The 23,149-nt window shown below is 45.3% G+C and overlaps 1 protein-coding gene across 1 annotated transcript in view; it reads left to right on the forward strand.

Moving 5' to 3' along the window:
- The window catches only part of afg2a (AFG2 AAA ATPase homolog A), a 126,566-nt gene extending 104,346 nt beyond the window's left edge, over positions 1-22,220 (forward strand). Inside the window, exons 16-17 of the mRNA XM_071410624.1 lie at positions 2,506-2,670; positions 21,527-22,220. Coding sequence (XP_071266725.1) covers positions 2,506-2,670; positions 21,527-21,703 — 342 coding nt within the window. The 3' untranslated portion in view covers positions 21,704-22,220. The remainder of the gene's footprint in view (positions 1-2,505; positions 2,671-21,526) is intronic.
- Positions 22,221-23,149: the final 929 nt, after the last annotated feature.

The following is a 23,149-nucleotide window of genomic DNA, read 5'->3' on the forward strand; positions in this document are numbered from 1 at the left end:
ATTCGATGTCACCATGTTGAGATGCAGAGGTTCATGATCAGTGTAACTATTTCTCTTAATAGTTAACTCAGAGAAGAATATGGGCTACTGTGATAACCTCATACTTTGAATATAGGTACCTTATTCACCAATAACTGCAGTGTTTCTTCTCTGTGACGTTTGAGAGTTGTTAGCATGAGGTTATAGTGGGTTTTGTCAGTGTCCTCTGCGCCAGCTGTCTTTATACTTCCCTGTCTCTCCTCCCGCCCCCCCTCCCCTTCGTCCCCCCTCCATCACGGTCTTTCTGCTGTCAAGCCAAGGCTTCAGGTGGAAGGATGGCGTTACGAAAGAGCCCGTCAACGCTTGCCCGACATGCCAAGCCAAGTATTTTTCTTTTGGGGTCCTGCACCACCCCCCCCGGATCCTTGAAAACAGGAAGTGTATCTTGTTAAGTGATGGATGGGCCCCTGCTCTTCCTGAGAGGACCAGAAAAAAGACCTTTGTCTCCAGGGAAGTCAAATGAGTTTAGCAGTCTCAACAGCCCAGAGTTGGTCTGTTTGTGTGAGCACCTGGATAGTTGGGAGTGTGCATGTGTAGCTTTTTGTACACGTGTGAATGTGTGTGTTTTTATGGTAGAGAAAGCGTGCAACTTTGCTTGTAGGAAATACCCCGATAATCTGTTGCAAGCAACATCTAGGGTTAACAAACGTAAATGGATTTAGCATGTTGAGCTAGATCATCTTAACACTCAGTTCTTCCCGGTGTGCCCTGTTAGGGTAGTTGAATTGTGGAGGCCCTGTAGGTTGTGTGTCTGTCTGCCTGTGTGTGTGAGGGGTCGGCAAGTTTGCGCTTGCATGCGGCCGCCACATACTTCCAGGGAGAGCAACTCCGGAAGTGTCCCTGGCACGTCCACAGTGGAGCGGAGTACGCACTTCGGCGACAATCAACCACAGGCCCCCCTCTGTCCCCCTCGTGGGAAGAGAGATGACAAAGAAGAGAGAGCCTCACGTGTTTTTGTTCCAGACACACGTTGTCAAGCTACTCTGTCCCCTAGCCAGCATGGACCTTTATTATTTTCCTTTGGCAGTGGCCCTGGGGCCTATTCATCTCCCCCATCCTAATCACAGTGACATTGTTGTCCTCCTATTCATGTTGTTAGCGCATAGCAGGGCGGATCCAAGTGGAGGAATCTGGACAACAAAAAAATGATCCTCTCGTGATACATCGTTAATTTGTTAGCCAGACTGTTATGGTTACGTCAATTTTTTCCCCCCCCATTTGCAAACGTTCCGCACAGGGAAGCGCAGACAGATTTTAAATATGTACATATAGGAAGGAAGTCTCTGGGCTTGAAAGTCCTTTGTATATCCAGAAGGTTATAGCAGGGGATGTGACCAGGATGTAAACAACAAGTTGAAAGGCGGTGGGCTAGGCCACTGCTCACCAGAGGCACATACATTACTTCCACCTCTGCAGGCCCGTCTGTCTGTGCTGAGCAGCCAACTGTCCCTCTATGCCATCAGGGAAGAGAGACCGCAGTGGTTGGAGGGATATTTTTGGGTCGTTGGGATGCACTAGGCCATGGGTCGGCAACATATTTTTTATATATTTAGTTTTTTCGGATTTTAGTTTTTGGTAAAATAATTGGAATTTAGCTTTGAGATTCGTGTCACAATGTAATCAAGATATGAAATGTTTGTTATTTTCAAATACAATCTCTGTTTAGGATTAGTTGTGGTCAATTTGCAGTGTACAAATTATTATTATTATTTTCCAGCGCCGACTATTCGCTCCAAACAAAAGTCGACCCGCGGCTAAATCTAAATCTAGCCCACCCACCCGTGCACTAGGTTGTGGGGAGGGAAGTTATTCTGTTTGCCCCTGCGACTGATGATCCTGCTGTGTTTAGCCATGTTGACTTCCTTTCCAAGAGCAATGACGGCCTTCAGTCAATATTGAAGGACTAAATGCCTTCCTAACAAACTAGTTCAGAATAGTTCCCTTCATCTTTTCTTTCTCAGAGATAAACCAAAACAGTATTCTTACCTCTACTGCAAGACAACGTGTTAGAACTAATATTCAGTTGCGATTTTTCTTTCTTCTGTTTCACATGGTAAACAATAGTTCAAATGTGCATTTTTTTCATCCAGTGTTGTTTTTCTGTACCTTGGAAACCAGCGTATGGTGTGGACTTTGATTGAATATGGTCCTCCTGAGACTGCACATGGCCTCCATTTGGAATAATAATCTTCACGCTTGATATGAACTGAGGTAAATTGTGCAAATCAGGCCTTGCTTCAGGGCAAGTTTACCACACCTGCAATCAGTGCATCGAATTCTTCTATCTCAGGTTCCTAACAAGAGAGATGGATGGAGGGAGTAAGAGAGAAGGATAGGTGGAAAGATGTATTTATTGATTGATTGATTGATGAAGACTCCATCCTCAAAGGGATGTTTGTCACCCAGCAGTAGAGACAATCACACACACATGACTAACAGCTCATTTCCCTCACTTCTGTTGCCTAGGCCCTGATGCGTCCGGGTCGACTGGACCGGATAGTGTACGTCCCTCTACCGGACGGCCCCACGCGACGGGAAATCTTCACGCTGCAGCTCCGCAGCATGCCAGTGGACCAGGACATGTGTCTGGATGACCTGGTGACCCGAACGGAAAAGTACTCCGGAGCAGAGGTGAGACAAACAGTACTGATTATGGTTGCAAATAAACAACACGTACTCTATAATAGTAATTTTATGGTAGAATACATAGAAGATGCAGGATGTAATACACATTGTAATGTAATAACAATTCTGGGGCTAATCTCCCATTGACATCAATGCGTAGTTTACGTGAAAATCTAAGTTACACATATGCAGATTTCAAGTTAGGATTTCACCCATTGTGATTAGTATTGAGAATGTGATATTGAATGTAAGAATATCAGCACTAGTGCCAATATGTGTTTTTATATCAAATATAAAGGACAAGACCAGGAACAATTCTACCATTTAGTCATGAATGGCGGCAACTTGTTTTCTATTGGACAAATGATCGAGGATTTTAGTCCAGGTTTGAATCAATTTCTTCAAGTGAGATTTATCGAAGGCATGCTACCTGATTCATGGTTGGCCACCCTGGCAAGAGCCGGACTGTCAAATAAAAATCGGCTAAGACAAACCCAACCCTGTTGTGGCACACTCAACACGGAGACCGTAAAGTCAAGTTCAACATGGGGGGAAAAAATATTGAGGTGAAGGACTCTCTCTCTCCTCATTGTTATTGTTTTAAGCCTACCTTTTAACGATTACAGGAAATAAGTGAGAGGTGGCCAGCGTTCGCAAGGAGATGTTGTTCGCCTTCCACTGTCTGTTTTATGTCTGTGCTGTGTCAAGGCCCTCGTGATCTCACAGCTGGCGGACTCGCAGCGAGCACACAAACACTCCATTGTGTGACAGACTTGTCTCTTGACGTTGGGCTGGGGTGTGAATCACGTTGTCTTGACAGAGAAACAGTGCGGTGCCGTTGAAGCCCTGACAAGCCCTACCTGTCAAGATGTTTTTCATGCTTTTTGTGGTTTAATGATGACACATCCTTCAGTGGCTATAAAATCAACTCCGGTTGTCCAAAATGTTACAGTCGATCAAAATGTGGTTGCAAGGCCGGCCACATGGGTATTATGAAGAGGATTTGTCAATTCTGTGTCTAGGACCTTTTGGCCACTAACTTTTTCTCTGGCTATTCTCCTGGAGATCTGATCAGAGGAACACAGCTGTCGAGGAATTTGCTTCTCTTACATGACCTTTTAGGGATTTGTAGAGATCTGTTGAAAACATGTACCCCCACCCTCCTTTCCCCTCCCTCCTTCCCTCCATAGTTCCCCCACCCAAAAGCAGCTTAGAGCAGGCACCTGGAGAAGGTATGTGCTAGAAACCGATCCCTTGGTATCAGGTGTTGCGTTTTACATCGGGGTGTTTGGGATAGAGCTTTCACCTCCCAGTGGAAAGTTTGCTATCTCTGTTTGCAGGTTCACTCTCGGTAACCCACAAACCCCCCTCCCCCCCCCAGAAGTATGTGCTGCTTCGCACAACATGCACAAGCTTAAAGTCAATGGTCTGTGAGCTGTTACACACTTTATTGTTGCCAGCGCTTTTGTAGTACCTTTGTATGTCAGGGGACATTTGGAAGCCATTTTCATGCTCCTCAATGCTCTAACTTAATAAGATAAATAACATGAACAAACTGTAATATAGCAAATCGTTAGATGTAGTAATTCGATGAAACGGCTTGTAAAATAAGTAGCTCTTGTGGTCCAGTGTCTTTTGGTGGCTGTAAGGTGGGATATATAGGTGGAATGGAGTGCTTAAAGGCATCTTGTCTAAACTAAATATACTATAGCTCTCCTGAGGGTATGTGAACGTGAATACTCCTGGCATGGCAGGTCATAAAAGTCTGCCGTGGTGCTATGCATCTGTTTGAAATGCTACTGAGCGGGCGTATTTGTCTTGGCACGGCGGGATTTCTGCAGAGGGCGGTGAGGCGTGCCATGGCGGATGGGCATCGGTCGTGTATCAAGCCCACGCTTCAGGGGAACAAGCTCGATGAGGGGCCCTTGTAAATCGTCCGGGCTCTTATTGAAATTGGAGGCCGGTTTGCCGAGTCATATTTCTCTCGCTCACACACAGCCTTCTCCCTCTCTCTCCTCTCTCTGCCAACTGAAGTACTAGGAACTCTTAAGAGAATGAGCAAGGACATTACTAAGCATTGAGTCTTGCGTTAGTTGTCGGACTTTGTGAGGAGAGAATATGATTTTGGCTTACACTTCACATAAAGTTGCAACCGTGTCATTAATGTGAAGTGTTGCCTCATTTTGTGTTTCTCATAGGGTTAGGTTGAATGGACTGGTAGAGTGACAAGACTGGCAGTTGTTGTCATGTCAGCTCCGAGCCAGAAGCCTTGTTAAAATCACGTCTTCCACCCGGCAGGTTCCTGCCCAGAGTGACATCTGTTTTCCCCAAGTTTACACCCCACTACCCCCCACCACCATACCCGTCCATCAGCACTGCTCCTGCCTTCACCATCCGCCTTCAGCCGTCCAACAAAGTAACATTCGATACTGTAATTGCATTGTGTTGTCATAAAGAGGGATTGCTGCTAGTCCGGAGGGAACGGTGACGCGTTTCTTTTTCTCTTTTTTATGATCAAGCCCTGACAGGAAGAACCTGAGGATTTATGTACTCCATCACATGTCCCGAGTCAGAGAGAGGCCAGCTCCTTCAGCCTGGTGGAGACCTGTTGGCTCATTTAGCTTTGATAGAGGACGCTTCTTTACTAGGAGTCAGCATTGTTTCCCCAGTTAGCCTGCGGAAGATTGCACGGGTGTCACGGAGAGGACGCATGTCAATAAGGGGCTATCAGTTTTCCGGAGGGCAGAGGTACATTGTGTGGATATCATATAGGCCCAGTATGGGGACATTGTGGGGACATCACATAGGCCCAGTATGGGGACATTGTGTGGATATCATATAGGCCCAGTATGGGGACATTGTGGGGACATCACATAGGCCCAGTATGGGGACATTGTGTGAACATCATACAGGCCCAGTATGGGGACATTGTGGGGACATCATATAGGCCCAGTATGGAGACATTGTGGGGACATCATATAGGCCCAGTATGGAGACATTGTGGGGACATCATACAGGCCCAGTATGGGGACATTGTGGGGACATCATACAGGCCCAGTATGGGGACATTGTGGGGACATCATACAGGCCCAGTATGGAGACATTGTGGGGACATCATACAGGCCCAGTATGGAGACATTGTGGGGACATCATATAGGCCCAGTATGGAGACATTGTGGGGACATCATACAGGCCCAGTATGGAGACATTGTGGGGACATCATACAGGCCCAGTATGGGGACATTGTGGGGACATCATATAGGCCCAGTATGGGGACATTGTGGGGACATCATATAGGCCCAGTATGGAGACATTGTGGGGACATCATACAGGCCCAGTATGGGGACATTGTGGGGACATCATATAGGCCCAGTATGGGGACATTGTGGGGACATCATATAGGCCCAGTATGGGGACATTGTGGGGACATCATATAGGCCTACTGTGGGGACATTGTGGTTGATTAGGTGGATCCACATTTCATAGTTTTCCTGTTTACAGAAGGTAATTTATCCACGAAATCCCCTGCTGTCAAAATATCCACCATGTGTTGTGGACGTTCTGATGGCGCCGACATCAGAATGGCACCGATGCATTATTTCTTATATTGTTACCCCAGGAAATGGAAATCTTAAGTCTTAATATATACAGCCGGGAAGAACTATTGGATATAAGAGCAACGTCAACTTACCAACATTACGATCAGGAATACGACTGTCCCGAAGCGGACCTCTGTTTGGACCACCACCCAGGACAATGGATCGGATCCCAGTAGGCGACCCAAAACAACGGCGCCGCAGAAGGGGCAGAGTATACTACTCGCCAATGTCCAGTCTCTTGACAACAAGGTAGACGAAATTCGAGCAAGGGTTGCCTTCCAGAGAGACATCAGAGATTGTAACATTCTCTGTTTCACGGAAACATGGCTCACTCAGGACATGTTATCAGAGTCGGTACAGCCACCCGGTTTCTTCACTCATCGCACCGACAGAAACAAATCTCTCCGGTAAGAAGAAGGGCGGGGGTGTATGCTTTATGATTAACGATTTGTGGTGTGATCATAACAACATACAGGAACTCAAGTCCTTTTGTTCACCTGACCTAGAATTGCTGACAATCAAATGCCGACGGCATTATCTACCAAGAGAATTCTTTTCGATTATAATCACAGCCGTGTACATCCCCCCCCCCAAGCAGAAACCTCAACGGTCCTGAAAGAACTTCATTGGACTCTATGTAAACTGGAAACCACACATCCTGAGGGTGCATTTATTGTAGCTGGGGATTTTAAGAAGGCTAATCTGAAAACAAGGCTCCCTAAATTTTATCAGCATATCGAATGCGCGACCCGGGCTGGCAAAATTCTGGATCATTGCCACTCTAACTTCCGCAATGCATACAAAGCCCTCCCTCGCCCTCCTTTCGGCAAATCTGAACACGACTCCATTTTGTTGCTCCCAGCCTATAGACAGAAACTAAAACAGGAAACGCCCGTGCTCGGGTCTGTTAAACGCTGGTCCGACCAATCTGATTCCATGGGATATGTTCCGGATAGCCTCAGACAACAACATTGATGTATACGCTGATTCGGTGAGAGAGTTTATTAGCAAGTGCATCGGTGATATTGTACCCACGGTGACAATTAAAACATTCCCCAACCAGAAACCGTAGATTGATGGCAGCATTCGCGCAAAACTGAAAGCGCGAACCACTGCTTTTCATCATGGCAAGGCGACCGGAAACATGTCCAAATACAAACAGTGTAGCTATTCCCTCCGCAAGGCAATCAAACAAGCTAAGCGTCAGTATAGAGACAAAGTAGAGTCATAATTCAACGGCTCAGACACGAGATGTATGTGGCAGGGTCTATAGTCAATCACGGATTACAAAAGGAAAACCAGCCCCGTCGCGGACCCCGGTGTCTTGCTCCCAGACAAACTAAACAACTTCTTTGCTCGCTTTGAGGACAGTACAGTGCCACTGACACGGCCCGCTACCAAAACCTACGGGCTCTCCTTCACCGCAGCCAACGTGAGTAAAACAATTAAATGTAAATGTGTTAACCCTCGCGAGGCTGCCGGCCCAGACGGCATCCCTATCTCTATCCCAGACTGCTGTTCCCTCATGCTTCAAGAGGGCCACCATTGTTCCTGTTCCCAAGAATGCTAAGGTAACTGAGCTAAACGACTATTGTCCCGTAGCACTCACTTCCATCATCATGAAGTGCTTTGAGAGACTAGTCAAGGATCATATCACCTCCACCCTACCTGACACCCTAGATCCACTCCAATTTGCTTACCGCCCCAATAGGTCCACAGACGACGCAATCCCACTGCACTCTGCTCTAACCCATCTGGACAAGAGGAATATGTAAGAATGCTGTTCATCGATTACAGCTCGGCATTTAACACCATAGTACCCTCCAAACGGGCCGCCCCCAGATGGCTTGATTACCAACAACGACGAGATGGCCTACAGGGAGGAGGTGAAGGCCCTCGGAGTGTAGTGTCAGGAAAATAACCTCACACTCAACGTCAACAAAGCAAAGGAGATGATCGTGGACTTCAGGAAACAGCAGAGGGAGCACCCCCTATCCACATCGACGGGACAGTAGTGGAGAAGATGGAAAGTTTTAAGTTCCTCAGCGTACACATCACGGACAAACTGAAATGGTACACCCACACAGACAGCGTGGTGAAGAAGGCGCAACCCCGCCTCTTCAACCTCAGGAGGCTGAAGAAATTTGGTTTGTCACCAAAAACACTCACAAACTTTTACAGATGCACAATCGAGAGCATCCTGTCGGGCTGTATCACCACCTGGTACAGCAACTGCTGAGCCCACAACCGGAAGGCTCTCCAGAGGGTAGTGCGGTCTGCACAAATCATCACCGGGGGCAAACTACCTGCCCTTCAGGACAACTACACCACCCGATGTCACAGGAAGGCCAAAAAGATCATCAAGGACAACAACCACCCGAGCCACTGCCTGTTCACCCCGCTATCATCCAGAAGGCGAGGTCAGTACAGGTGCATCAAAGCTGGGACCGAGAGACTGAAAAACAGCTTCTATCTCAAGGCCATCAGACTGTTAAACAGCCATGACTAACATTGAGTGGCTGCTGCCAACAAGTGAAATTGTAAGATTACTTGTTAGATATTACTGCACGGTCGGACCTAGAAGCACAAGCATTTCACTACACTCGCATTAACATCTGCTAACCATGTGTGTGTGACCAATAACATTTGATTTAATTTGATTTAGATTTATTTGAGGAAACGGTAATGATTGCTTAACATTACCAGCCATCCAAAACCAATGTATGGCTTCGAAATATCAAAATTCCTCGTATACTCTGTCAATCTGTAGGTAGAAAGACTTTGAAATAACATTGATGTTATGGAGGGGGAGAAAGAAAACCACAAAAAACACCATAATATATTTTGTTTTCCAAGCAGGAAGATAAATGGCTTCCTCTTAACACCTGTTGTGGTTGTTCTTCTGCCCTGTTCCCCGCCAAAGATTTATGACCCCATATTTGTTGTTGCAAAGATTTTTTATTATCAAGGACACCCAGAAGAATGCATCAACAAAGCTGTTGCTATTTTAATAGCATTAAGATTCAATGTAAAGACTCAATGACGCAAGTGTACGTCTGGCCTCTGCTGATCAGAGATTGATAGATTAAATCACAATGTTGATCAAGAAAATATGCATATGTTGCGTTTGTTCGAGGCCAAAACATAGGTGAGTTTTATAAATCTGTGAGCTTTTAAATGCACAGTATAATTTTGCCACAGCGAACCACTATTGTTTTGACATTTTCCGACCATAGGAAGCAGGAAGAGATTGCCAAAAAATATGTGCATATAATATTCAGTTTACTACCCAGGCAAGTATGTCAGATTGTCTCTGGAACGAATAGCTGTTTACCTCTCTAATTTTTGTTATAAAGTCATCTTTTACCTTTTCAAGTGAGCAGCCTTTCAGAGTCCTGGCTGTCAAAATGGGAGATGTATGAAAAGGAAAGACTTCCAGCTCTGCCTTTTTGCATTTATATATAAAGACCTTGCTGTGGTCTAGGTCCAAGTACACGCGTGGCACAAATTAAATTTTTCCTGGGAAATATGAACCACTCAAGTGTACTCATTGTAATGTTTCTCTTGGCTTGGGGTAGAGGCAGGAGGGAGGGAAAGGGCGGAGGGAGAGCAGGAAGGATAGAGAAGGATGTTTACCCCTCCAGCATTAAGGAACCAGTAAAAAAAAAAGTCCTAGGGCCTTTTGGATGGGAGAGGAGGCAAACTACAGTGAGTGAGAGAGAGATTGAGAAAGAGAGAAAAAAGAAGGAAAAAAGAAGACCAGCGCTTCAGCAATAGAAACTCCAGGAACCTGTAAAAAAAAGTTTATTGAGTTGTCCCCCGGATCTTCCTCTCCTTACCCTGGCCTTAGGCCGCATAGGCCACTGTCAGGAGGAGGTGTGCCTGTTTCAGAGGCCCACACAGGCCGAGAGGTCAGGTGTCTGTAGTTAAACGCTGCACTGAGCAGCCCAACAGGAAGGCCAGTCTCTCGTTTAACACCTCGCAAATGGCTGTGGATTGGCCACTCCTTTGCCTTAAAAATCCTGCTTTAACCCGTCTCCTCCCCTTCATCTACACTGATTGAAGTGGATTTAACAAGTGACATCAATAAGGGATCATAACTTTCACCTGGATTCACCTGGTCAGTCTATGTCATGGAAAGAGCAGGTGTCCTTAATGTTTTATACACTCAGTGTATGTCAAGAGTCCTTCCTCCAAAGGGCCATTACATTTTGTGAAATTCCCTAAAATCATGGTATTTTCCTTGTCCTGGTTTCATGAGGAATTACTCTATTGGGATTGTGAGAATATTGGTGATACTGTTGTCTTACTCTTACTTTTGGAGGGTGTTCCACTTAGCCATTGCTTTGAAAATGTTTGTGTCTCTGTGTGCCAATATGTTCCCATTCAAAATGTAATTGTACCCTTATGTCTATGCCTTTTAGCCATACTCTTATTCAGCTGTACTGGCCAGAACAATTGGGATCAAATGTCTTTATCAAGGGCCGAATAGCCGCATTCCCCCTACTCCTAGACACAATATCAAACATCTCTCAACGTTAAGGTTTCCATGACTCCAGTGGATCATCCAGAGGTTGGTTCCACACATTGTTAGTAGATGTTACCCATGTTTAGCCTCGTAATTAACTCTGAGCTATCAGTCTGGAATTGATAGCATTGAAGCCATTTTGGCCAATGGGCATTGCGCATAAGAAATTCGAAAGCAATTGGATCACCTTTGACAAAAATCAGAAAACAGAAGCCGCAGTGCAACATTTTCTAGGTTAAAGAGACAGGACACTGTCTCTTTAACCTAGGGCATTTTGAGGAAGTAAAACAAGCACTTGTTGTCTTTCCAGAGAACGGCATATCAAACACCAGGATAATGAGCCCAAAAAAAGGCAGAGAAACATTATATAGTGCCAGTACCTGTAAAAAGTTTGGACACACCTACTCATTCCAGGGTTTTTCTTTGTTTACTAATTTATACATTGTAGAAGAATAGTGAAGACATCAAAACAATGAAATAACACATATGGAATCATGTAGTAACCAAAAAAGTGTTAAACAAATCAATATATATATTTTATATTTGAGATTCTTCAACGTAGCCACTATGTGCCTTGATGACAGCTTTGCAAACTCTTTGCATTCTCTCAACCAGCTTCATGAGGTAGTCACCTGGAATGCATTTCAATTAACAGGTGTGCCTTGTTAAAAGTGATTCCATATTTGCTATTTCATAGTTTTGATGTCTTCACTATTATTCTACAATGTAGAAAAGAGTACAAATAAAGAAAAACCCTTGAATGAGTAGGTGTGTCCAAACGTTTGATTGGTACTGTACATACATGCATAATGTGCTTTATGTCAACGTGATACTAACAGAAATAAAGTAGCCTACTAATGTTTTTGCCAAACCGTAGCGATAATAGAGATTAGCCTACTGCATCGGATTCAATACAGTGATCGTCTTGCTACAGTAACCTCTGATTGCCTCCAGGTTATTGAACCTTCTTGTAATTTATATGCTATGGCATAGAATGGAGCATGTATGATAGGGAGCAGAGTCTATTTTTGCAACTTTTTAACTGTCATGTAAAGCTTTATATTTAGCTATCACCTCGTAAATATGACTTTACATGTTGTTTTCCTACTGTTAACTGCCTGTCAACAACGGAGCTTCGCGTTCGTCACCGCCATAGTTCATCAGAGGAAGCAGCGGTGATGGGACAAGGCGGGGCTAAGAATCATGCCTTCTCAGCCCTACCAGACTGATATCTATGCAGCGTTTAATGTAATTAGACGGCTTGTGAGGCTACCATGTTACCCATACGATTTAACGCAATTTTAGAGTAGAGGATGGGCATGGACGTTGTGAATTTTGCTTACCGTGTGATCAGGACTGTGTAAACATGTGAGCACACACGCAAACACACACACACACACTCATAGGCAGAGTAGTGCACAAGAATACACACACACAGAGCCATAGAGAGCGGTCTCCAGGTCGCTCCAGTGTGGGCATGTTTAGTAAATATGCCATCTCTTCCTTCCCAGTGCTGGGGAGAATGTGCCGCTTTCATTCGCCTGATTAACCAGCGAGGACAAATATGCCCTTAAAATTGAGGCCCTGTTTTCCCCCTTACACGCCCTGGCCGTCTCGTCCCAGAGCCTCGACACAGGTGCTATTCCACACGGGCCTTTGCTAAACAGTGTGGAGGTGAGGATGGGGGTGACCCTTCTGAAAGAGTTTCATAATCTCAACTGATTGGTCCACATCATGGGTTAGCTATGACAGATGTTTTATAGGTTCTGGATTAGAGCGATTGTTGTTATGGTGGTAGTAATGCGCTAGGGATGGACTTCATAACAGCCAAGTCACCCCTGCTTTGAAAGTTATTCTGGGGGGCGAAAGAGAGAACCTAACGCTGTGTGGTCTTGAAACGAGCACCCGTCCCATTTTTCAGCCATGTTTTCTATGGAATCGGAATCCCTTGACTCAATCACTGCATGCCAAAAAGCCATACCCCTTCTCCTTCTCCTTTATGGCCGTGCGGCATGTTTCCATTCACGTCTCCTTCCCCCCCACGTAACTCCATAACCCCCCCAACACACACACTCCCCACCGCTCTCCCCTATCCTGAACTTTAGCATCACCCCCCTGCCTTGTAATCTTAAATACTGTAGGTTTCACATGGGTTGTGGTCAGGCCTTATTTCTCTTGGCAGCCTGCTGTCACTGCAGACACTTCCTCTTTGACATTCTTGGAAAATGAATTTTTTTATTTCTGGTCGGAGCGTGACGCTGTTTGATTTCTATATTATTTCATTTCCTCTCCGAATGTCGGATGCAGTGGGGACTATTTTTCTTTTAAAGGGGCAGTCAATATTTTTGGCGTTGGCCTAATAACTTCTTCATGAGCCAATAACATCACTGGCTGTGTGTGTGTGTGTGTGTGTGTGTGTGTGTGTGTGTGTGTGTGTGTGTGTGTGTGTGTGTGTGTGTGTGTGTGTGTGTGTGTGTGTGTGTGTGTGTGTGTGTTCGATCGCAAGAGAGCTGGGGCAAGTGTTGGCGTAATGCAGAGCCGTTTGTGGGGGGGGAATGGACCCAGGCTGCTAAGGACACAGGGACGGCTCGATAGTAACCACGCCGCCTGGCCTCGTTGATATACTGCAGGGGCAGGTAGCCACCAAACCAGCCCCTAATTAAGGCTTTTTGATACTGGGACTGAGCGGCTTTGTTGAAGTAGGAAGCGACGGCATACTAGGTGGATTTGACCTGAGCCCGTTGGTATGCGCTGCCAGTTAGCTTCTTCATCCAATCCTGAAAACATTTCTGTGCACAGAAACTGACACATGACAAATATGAGAATCCGCGAGGCCACATTTTCTATGTACAGGAACACCGGCAGAATCCCAATGAATACAGTCTGTAGTGTGTGTGTGTACATAAGGGTGTGTCTGAATGTCTGTAAGTGTGCATTGAGTGTTAGGCAGGTGTTACTTCCATTACAAGGCAGGGAATCGGATGGGCATAACACACACACAGCCAACAGCCAGTGGAGGAGGGAAGCGGTTGCAGGAGCATGTCCAGAGGCCACTGAAGTATCTGGGGCTCGTGTTGTGGCGGTCTGACTCCAAGCAAGGGAAATGAGAAAAGCCTCAAGCCTGAAGGAAAAATGCCCGTGCGCGTGCCAAAGCTGATGTCATGGCGTTAAACAGCTCCTCACAGCAGCACTGAGGGCCGGCCGTCCTCCCTGCACTGGGCTAAAAAGACCATGCTTAGCCCTATGCCGTTTAAGCCGGAGATCCAAATTGCTTTTCCTGCCCCTTCCAATTAAATGACCAACAAAGAACCGAACTAAATGTGACTACCAACCTGCAGCAACGTATCATTATGGTCTACCAGAGGGCTTTTTCCCCCATCTCGCCTCTTACGGTCGGGAAATATGATGACAGATTGTAAATCGTCTGCGTAATCACTTCTTCGGATCGCATTTTCCTTATTTTCGCGCACGACAGGCATCATTCGCAAGAGGGGTTTTGGGAGCAGCGAAAAAAAGCAGTTGAACGAGTGGAAACAAGGATGTGGTCGGAGTTCAATCAGGCAGTTGTGTGTCTTTTCCCTTTTCCAGTGTCCTGTCTAGATCACTGGGGTCTAGGCCACTCTAATGACATCTTATTTCACCACTTTGACTGACGTGGAGAGTTCCAGAGCCTCCCTAAGTAGAAGTATGTTGTGGTTGGTATTCAAACATGGCTGCCAAGAGTGTATGTGCATGAGTGCGTTACACTCATAAGGTGTTTGTTGTGGCATATAAGGTGTGTGTTGTGAGGCCACGACTACTCCATATAAATGATCTTTCATCAGAAATAAATATCTGTATGTGTGGAACACAGATTTCATGAAAGTGATATTAACAAAGGGTTATTAACGTCATGGTTACAGAAAGTGTATATTTAGGTTGTGATCTAATAGAAAAACAAGAACTTGTGATTGGACAGATACAGTATATAGGCTACATTTAAAACTAACGCATTGGCTTACTGTGTATCGAGTACTCTTTACAGTTGTTGTTTTGGTAGTCGTAACTTGTTTTTGGAAAATGTTACTAAATAGACCTGGTCCTAGGTGGCCTTTGATGGCTGTTACTGCACCGCCAGCCAGCCAGATATCCAAAGTACTCGCCACATCTCCAGCGAATGGCTGCTGCAATGCATCAGTTTAGTCCCTCCATATATTTAAGTGATTGCTGACATAATTTATGAAGGGAATGAAAAATAAAGTCTGCATTGCAATAAAACCCCCCCGATCCATAATTTAGCCTGGGCTAAATTTCATTGCTGTGCGTTTGCAGTTTTTTTAAGCCCTCTCTCTGAAGGCGGGGGGCCCAGCTTTAAGGGGTTGTGTTGGCTCGGGGCCTGGAATTTCTTCACGTTTACAAACAAACTGCTTTTTGCTCACCCTGTTTGCCTTTGTGGCTTTTCAAATTGCGCATGGTAAACACACATGCAAAAAACAAACTGCCGCGTTCAGCAGCGTATAGAGACCCCTCCTAAATGAGAAAGATGAATACGTCAGTGTGTGCTGCTATTGCTACAGTATATACTTGTTAGCAGCTCTGTTGGTTTGTCGAACTGGGTGGGGGGGGGGGTAATGGTTGTTGTTGAGTAATGGGATTGAGACGAGGCCCTTAACATGTCCCCTATGTCGGGAACAAAGTAACAAAAATTAAATTTGAAGACAATTGAGTTTGTGTTTTTGGGTCCATGTGTTTGTACGTGTTGCATAGAAACTTCCTTCAATCATATTGTTGAAGTCACTCGCACACCCTCTTCCCCCCTCTCTCTATTTCAACGTTCTCCCTCCTTAATTGTGGCCTGTGTTGCAAACCTTCATTGTTTCACATCACCATTGACAACAAGCTAAATTATTTGAATGATGGGAAACCCTCTAAGACATTTAGTCCCGGACGCTGTTTACAGTGTCTGAATCATGTTGTTCGGCTGGCCCTGAACAAAAGAAATAGCTCACTTCCTGACATCTGCCTAGCACCTGCCTTAGCCAAGTGAGCTAGCCCTGTCTTACACAACCGACATACTTCCTTGTACATACTCATCTCGAAAACTCCCCTTCCTGTCTTAAGATTCCAAACCATCCTATCACCATCAAAAATGTCAAATCAAATCAAATTTTATTGGTCACATACACATGGTTAGCAGATGTTAATGCGAGTGTAGCGAAATGCTTGTGCTTCTAGTTCCAACCATGCGGTATTATCTAACAAGTAATCTAACAATTTCACAACAACTACCTTATACACACAAGTTTAAAGGAATGAATAAGAATATGTACATATAAATATATGGATGAGTGATGGCCGAACGGCATAGGCAAGATGCAGTAGATGGTATAGAGTACAGAATATACATATGAGAAATGTAGGGTATGTAAACATTATATAAAGTGGAATTGTTTAAAGTGACTAGTGACTCATTTATTACATCCAATTTGTAATTATTAAAGTGGCTAGAGATTTGAGTCAGTATGTTGACAGCAGCCACTCAATGTTAGTGATGGCTGTTTAACAGTCTGATGGCCTTGAGATAGAAGCTGTTTTTCAGTCTCTCGGTCCCAGCTTTGATGCACCTGTACTGACCTCACCTTCTGGGTGATAGCGGGGTGAACAGGCCATGACTAGGGTGGATGTTGTCCTTGATGATCTTTTTGGCCTTCCTGTGACATCGGGTGCTGTAGGTGTCCTGGAGGGCAGGTAGTTTGCCCCCGGTGATGCGTTGTGCAGACCTCACTACCCTCTGGAGAGCCAGAGGTTGTGGGCGGAGCAGTTGCCGTACCAGGTGGTGATACAGCCCGACAGGAGGCTCTCGATTGTGCATCTGTAAAAGTTTGTGAGTGTTTTTGGTGACAAGCCAAATTTCTTCAGCCTCCTGAGGTTGAAGAGGCGCTGTTGCGCCTTCTTCACCACGCTGTCTGTGTGGGTGGACCATTTCAGTTTGTCCATGATGTGTACGCCGAGGAACTTAAAACTTTCCACCTTCTCCACTACTGTCCCGTCGATATGGATAGCCACATGTGGATGTGGCTGTTTCCTGAAGTCCACGATCATCTCCTTTGTTTTGTTGAGATTGAGGTTATTTTCCTGACACGACACTCCGAGGGCCCTCACCTCCTCCCTGTAGGCCGTCTCATTGTTGTTGGTAATCAAGTCTACTACTGTTGTGTCGTCTGCAAACTTGATGATTGAGTTGGAGGCTTGCATGGCCACGCAGTCATGGGTGAACAGGGAGTACACGAGACAGCTGAGAACGCACCCTTGTGGGGCCCCAGTGTTGAGGATCAGCAGGGCGGAGATGTTGTTTCCTACCCTCACCACCTGGGGGCGGCCCATCAGAAAGTCCAGGACCCAGTTGCACAGGGCGGGGTAGAGACCCAGGGTGGGTCCGGCTGGTCTGCGCATGCTTTGAGGACGCGGCTAGGGATGCCGTCTGGGCCGGCAGCCTTGCGAGGGTTAACACGTTTAAATGTTTTACTCACGTTAGCTGCGGTGAAGGAGAGTATGCAGGTTTTGGTAGCGGGCCGTGTTTGGTAGCGGGCCGTGTTTAGTTTGTCTGGGAGCAAGACATTGGGGTCCGCGACGGGACTGGTTTTCTTTTTGTAGTCCGTGATTGACTGTAGACCCTGCCACATATGTCTCGTGCCTGAGCCGTTGAATTGTGACTCTACTTTGTCTCTATACTGACGCTTAGCTTGTTTGATTGCCTTGCGGAGGGAATAGCTACACTGTTTGTATTCGGTCATGTTTCCGGTCCCCTTGCCCTGATTAAAAGCAGTGGTTCGCGCTTTCAGTTTTGAGCGAATGCTGACATCAATCCACGGTTTCTGGTTGGGGAAGGTTTTAATTGTCGCCGTGGGTACAATATCACCGATGCACTTGCTAATAAACTGGCTCACCGAATCAGAGTATATATCAATGTTGTTGTTCGACGCTATCCGGAACATATCCCAGTCCACGTGATCGAAGCAATCTTGAAGCGTGGAGTCAGATTGGTCGGACCAGCATTGAACAGACCTGAGCACGGACGTTTCCTGTTTTAGTTTCTGTTTATAGGCTGGGAGCAACAAAATGGAGTCGTGGTCAGATTTGCCGAAAGGAGGGCGAGGGAGGGCTTTGTATGCGTCGCGGAAGTTAGGGTAACAATGATTCAGAATTTTTCCAGCCCGGGTCGCGCATTCGATATGCTGATAAAATTTAGGGAGCCTTATTTTCAGATTAGCCTTGTTAAAATCCCCAGCTACAGTAAATGCAGCCTCAGGATATGTAGTTTCCAGTTTACATAGAGTCCAATTAAGTTCTTTCAGGGCCGTCGAGGTGTCTGCTTGGGGGCGATGTACACGACTGTGATTATAATCGAAGAGAATTCTCTTTGTAGATAATGCGGTCGGCATCTGATTGTAAGGAATTCTATGTCAGGTGAACAAAAGGACTTGAGTTCCGTTAATTGAGACTCGTTAATCATAAGGCATACACCCCCCCCCCCCCTTCTTCTTACCAGAGATGTTTGTTTCTGTCGTCGCGATGCGTGAAGACACCAGGTGGCTGTACCGACTCCGACAACATATCCGTTTCCGTGAAACAGAGAATGTTACAATCTCTGATGCCTCTCTGGAAGGCAACCCTTGCTCGGATTTTTCTACCTTGTTGTCAAGAGACTGGACATTGGCTAGTAGTATACTCGGGAGTTGTGGGCGATGTGCCCGTCTACGGCGCCTGACCAGAAGACCGCTCCATCTGCCCCTTCTGCGGCGCCGTTGTTTTGGGTCGCCTGCTGGGATCCGATCCATTGTCCTGGGTGGTGGACCAAACAGAGGATCCGCTTCAGGAAAGTCGTATTCCTGGTTGTAATGTTGGTAAGTTGACGTTGCTCTTATATCCAATAGTTCCTCCCGGCTGTATGTAATAAGACTTAAGATGTAAGAAATAATACATCAAAATACTGAATAGTTTCCTAAGAACGCGAAGCGAGGCGGCCATCTCTGTCGGCGCCAGATGTCATGTCACTTGTGTATAATACTTGGAAGTACTAGCTACTCTTAACATTTTGGTTAATTCTGTTTAACCTCTCAGGAGATATTTAAATGTGTCTCTATATGCGACATAGGACTTGGCTTCTCTTTGTACTCAACTATGTTGAGTAGTAGTTGAACTAGCAAAGACAGGCAAACAGTGCACACACAGATCTTTAGTGAGTCGTCGGAGAAGTGAATACTGATGGGTTATTACCATACCTGAGCGAATATGTGACCCTGGTGGATGCTGGTACCACAACTAATCTGTCAAAGTAGAAATACTCTTACAGTACTCACTCTTAAACAGACACACACATTTTTTACATTATATTTTAGTAATTTAGCAGACGCTCTTATCCAGAGCGACTAAAAGTAGCAATTAGGGTTAAGTGCATTGTTCAAGGGCACATCAACATATTTTTCACCTAGTCGGCTCTGAGATTCGAACCAGCAACCTGGCCCAATATACACACAGACAAAGTGGCTAAAGAGATTCTCCAGTACTTTTGTATACTTTTTAGCCGGTAGTTCTGAAAGTTGCGCTCACGAGCCAAAAGTGGTCCCCGAAAATTGCCTACCATGTCACAATTATGCAGATATATGCACCACATCATTGCTGTCCCTCTCTCTCTCGCGCTCTGCTGTGTATGCATGTTACTAGCTGTCACTCAAATGGTGAGGCGCTGAAGCTCAATGGCTAGAACTCAAATTGCTAGGGGGCTGGCCCACATCAGGGAAAATGGTGCAGCACATCTTCCCAAAATGTTTGGGGGGGTTTCTTGGCTAATTGAGGCAAGACAGTAATTATACTCATAGATTATGCATGTATGAACTACACATTGACACATTCAGTCCAAAGCGAGAGGTTTAAAAAATGATTAGCAGTCACCAAAGTTCTGGAGCATGTCTTTAAGCAGCTATGGAGCTATTTTGCTACGAATTCACTTTAGCTACAATATAAATGAATAAATATTCTCGTTGGCTGCTGCAACCCTCCTCCATTGTTGTTTTTCTGATCTAAGATCTGTTTTGTGGTTTTCTACATAATGGTTAAGATGAGGAACTGAGATCTGTACCTTTCGCCGACTTCTACCCGTCAATGTCAACAGTCTGCCATCTTGTTGCCAGCCTCTGTCCCATGGATGAGCTCAAGGGGAACCACTATTTTTATTTTCTCTTCGCCCTTCCCATTGCAATAAGGGGGTTATTCCTTATAGGAAAACTTTTTTTTCCGCCTCTTTAAGTTCTTTGAATCCTTAATTGTAGGGTACCCATTTGTGCTGTCCCCTTCTTGGAATGGGGAAAATATGCCAAGGGAATTTGTGAGGTCACCTTCCAAATTGTTCAGTTTCCTCCGCTTGAAATAGATTGAATACATTCGCAGCCCCCGCAGGTGTAATTATGCCCTCAACGTTTCAGTTCTGCTGTTACGGGCCGTCTGGATTTACGAAGCACCTCATAGTAGGAGTGCTGATCTAGGATCAGGTCCCCCCATGTCCTTATAATCATATTAATTATGATCTAAAAGGCAGAACTGACCCGAGATCACCACGCATACACTGAGGGGCTTTATGAATATGGACCCAGATGGTTTGTGGAGGAAACCAGGACACCGTATAAGCCTAAATTTAGAATTGGGACGGGCATATCCGGTCCTGTAGGGCCAATGTGCACACAGGCTTTTGTTCCAGCCCAGCACTAACTTGCCTCCAGTGAGATTTCCGTATATAGGTCTGGTTTTCCAAACACATTTAGCCCTTTGTGGTTTCCCCTGGCGTGGAGGGAGGTGGCGGTGTCAGTAGACCCCACCACCTCCCACACCTGTTTTATAATTTCCCCCTGAATTAACGGTGATGGCCTGGCGACTTTTGGAGGAGATTCTGTACACGCCATGGGAGTGAGTCGTTTCCGAAAGTCCAGCGATGGCTGATGAACGCCAGACACCTTTTTCCTCACCCATGCCACCCTCTCTTCCAGAACTAGCGCTCTGTTCTACGGCACGACCTGCTCCAACGGAAACCAATATGTCTTTCTAGTGACTGATAGCACTGTGTTGAGAATTGCAGGATATGCAACGTCAGTTCGCTCCACGGAACGACCCGAACCCTGAGCAACGTAAAGAGTGTGTGTGTGTGTGTGTGTGTGTGTGTGTGTGTGTGTGTGTGTGTGTGTGTGTGTGTGTGTGTGTGTGTGTGTGTGTGTGTGTGTGTGTGTGTGTAACCCTGTAATAACCGTAGGCTAAGCATAAAAAGCTTGTAGCTATTGTGTAATATTACACATGGCTTAATACAAACTGTTACAAATGTGTAAATTCAACTATTAGATCACAACCTAAATTCAATTTTTATTCCAATGGTCTTGATTTGGTCAACCTCGTTTTGTAGAGATTCATTATTGACCTGCTCACCACAGCCTAGGGCGGTGTTTCCCAACTCCGGTCCTCAAGTATCCCCAACAGTACTCATTTTTATTTTTGCCCTGGACGAGCACACCTGATTCAACTCAGCTTCTCATTAAGCCCTAAATGAGTTGAATGAGGTATGTTTGTCCCGGCTACAACAAAAATGTGTGCTGTTGGGGCTACTCGAGGACTGGCGGTGGGAAACACTGGCCTAGTGGCTGTGGATGCTAGCATGATTTTAAGTAGTCGTGATCTGGCCGCCTGACACCCCTGTATCTGTTTCCTGTCGCAGATAACGGCAGTATGCAGAGAGGCTGCCCTGCTGGCCCTGCAAGAGGACATCAAAGCACAGCTCATCATGGGGAGACACTTTGAAAGCGCCCTGAACGCCGTGAAGCCAAGAGTTCCAGACGCTCTCATCCAGTCGTATATCAACTATCAACAGCAACGTGGCCTGCGCTTCTTCTGACGTCGGCGTGGAGAAATTCCAAACCTGCGAGAGGAGTCTTTGCTAGAATAAGCAGTAGGCCTCCAGGACCGACTGCATATGGTTACTGTAAATGCAGTTATCCACTGAAATCGCAAGGGTTTCCAAATGGACATTACATCAGTGAATAGGCTGCAGCGTTTCCCAAACTCGGTCCTGGGGACCCCAAGGGCTGCACATTTAGTTTTTGTTCCATAGCACTACACAGCTGATTCAAATAATCAACTCATCATCATGCTTTGATTATTTGATTCAGCTGTGTAGTGCTAGGGCAAAAACCAATATGTGTGCCCTTGGGTTCCCTAGGACCGAGTTTGGGAAACACTGGATTAGGGGGAAACAATAGGCGAGAATAGCCCATGTGATTTAACCATTATGCTACTTTGTAATGTGCTCATTTATTCTTGGTCACCAAAAATAACCAAAATTGTTATTTACAAACCTGTGCTCCCTGAAATGCAATATTAGGCTACAATGTAATAAAGGAATTGTTTCTCTATATGCTTGTTAATGCTTTTTTAAATGTTATCCTCATAAGACAAATTGAATATATTAGGCATGGGTACACACACAGAAAGATTACAATGCAGAAAAATAACCAACATTTATACATTTTTCAAAGGCTCTTCCTTGTGCCAAAGCAAAAGTTATGAAAATATAAAACTCAACACTTAGGGAAAGATTGGAATTTACTGGGGGGGGGTATAAATCAAGGTGTCATAAAAAACATGCCCCTTCCCCCCCCTCTCCACAAAGTTACAAATATTTTCACATGACCCTCCCCTTGTACTGTAAAATAAATTGAACACCCTCACACCTCATAGAATTAACTCAATAATGTTAACGACCGCAAATAACAAATGTAGCAATCCTGTGTTTATAAACGTGGATATGGACTTTGCCACTTCAGCATGCTTTTGCTTCACAGTTGATGCCACGCAGGGCTACGGGCCAGAAGGTTGAGGGTTCGCCGACCACCACAGATGAGCTCACTCTCCCTGCTGCCTGTTTCATTACTTCACGATCAGAGCCGGCTGCAGACAATGATCAACTAGGGAGAAATCAGATTTTCAACATTCAACATATTTATAATTATATAAAATAACACATTTTTCACCAACAGGTTTCTGTGCCAATGCACCACACAACCAATAAACAAAGCATACCGACTTTGGGAAAGTCAAAATCATGGTTTTCGTTTTCAACACCACAATAAATAGACTGTCAATCTCGACAAACAGAAAATTAATCCGTCCCTACCTTGTAGGCCTACTCAGTATTGAAGGCTTGGCTTGACAATCTCCGAATGTCATTGAACATTTTGATGTTTTGTAACAGATGTCTCTTTCCATTCATCAATTGGCCGCTGCCCAGTTTGGATTGATTGATTGATTTTATTTGTCATTTAAAAATATACAAATATATACA

The sequence above is a fragment of the Salvelinus alpinus genome, chromosome 7, assembly GCF_045679555.1.
Source record: "Salvelinus alpinus chromosome 7, SLU_Salpinus.1, whole genome shotgun sequence".
Lineage (NCBI taxonomy): Eukaryota > Metazoa > Chordata > Actinopteri > Salmoniformes > Salmonidae > Salvelinus > Salvelinus alpinus.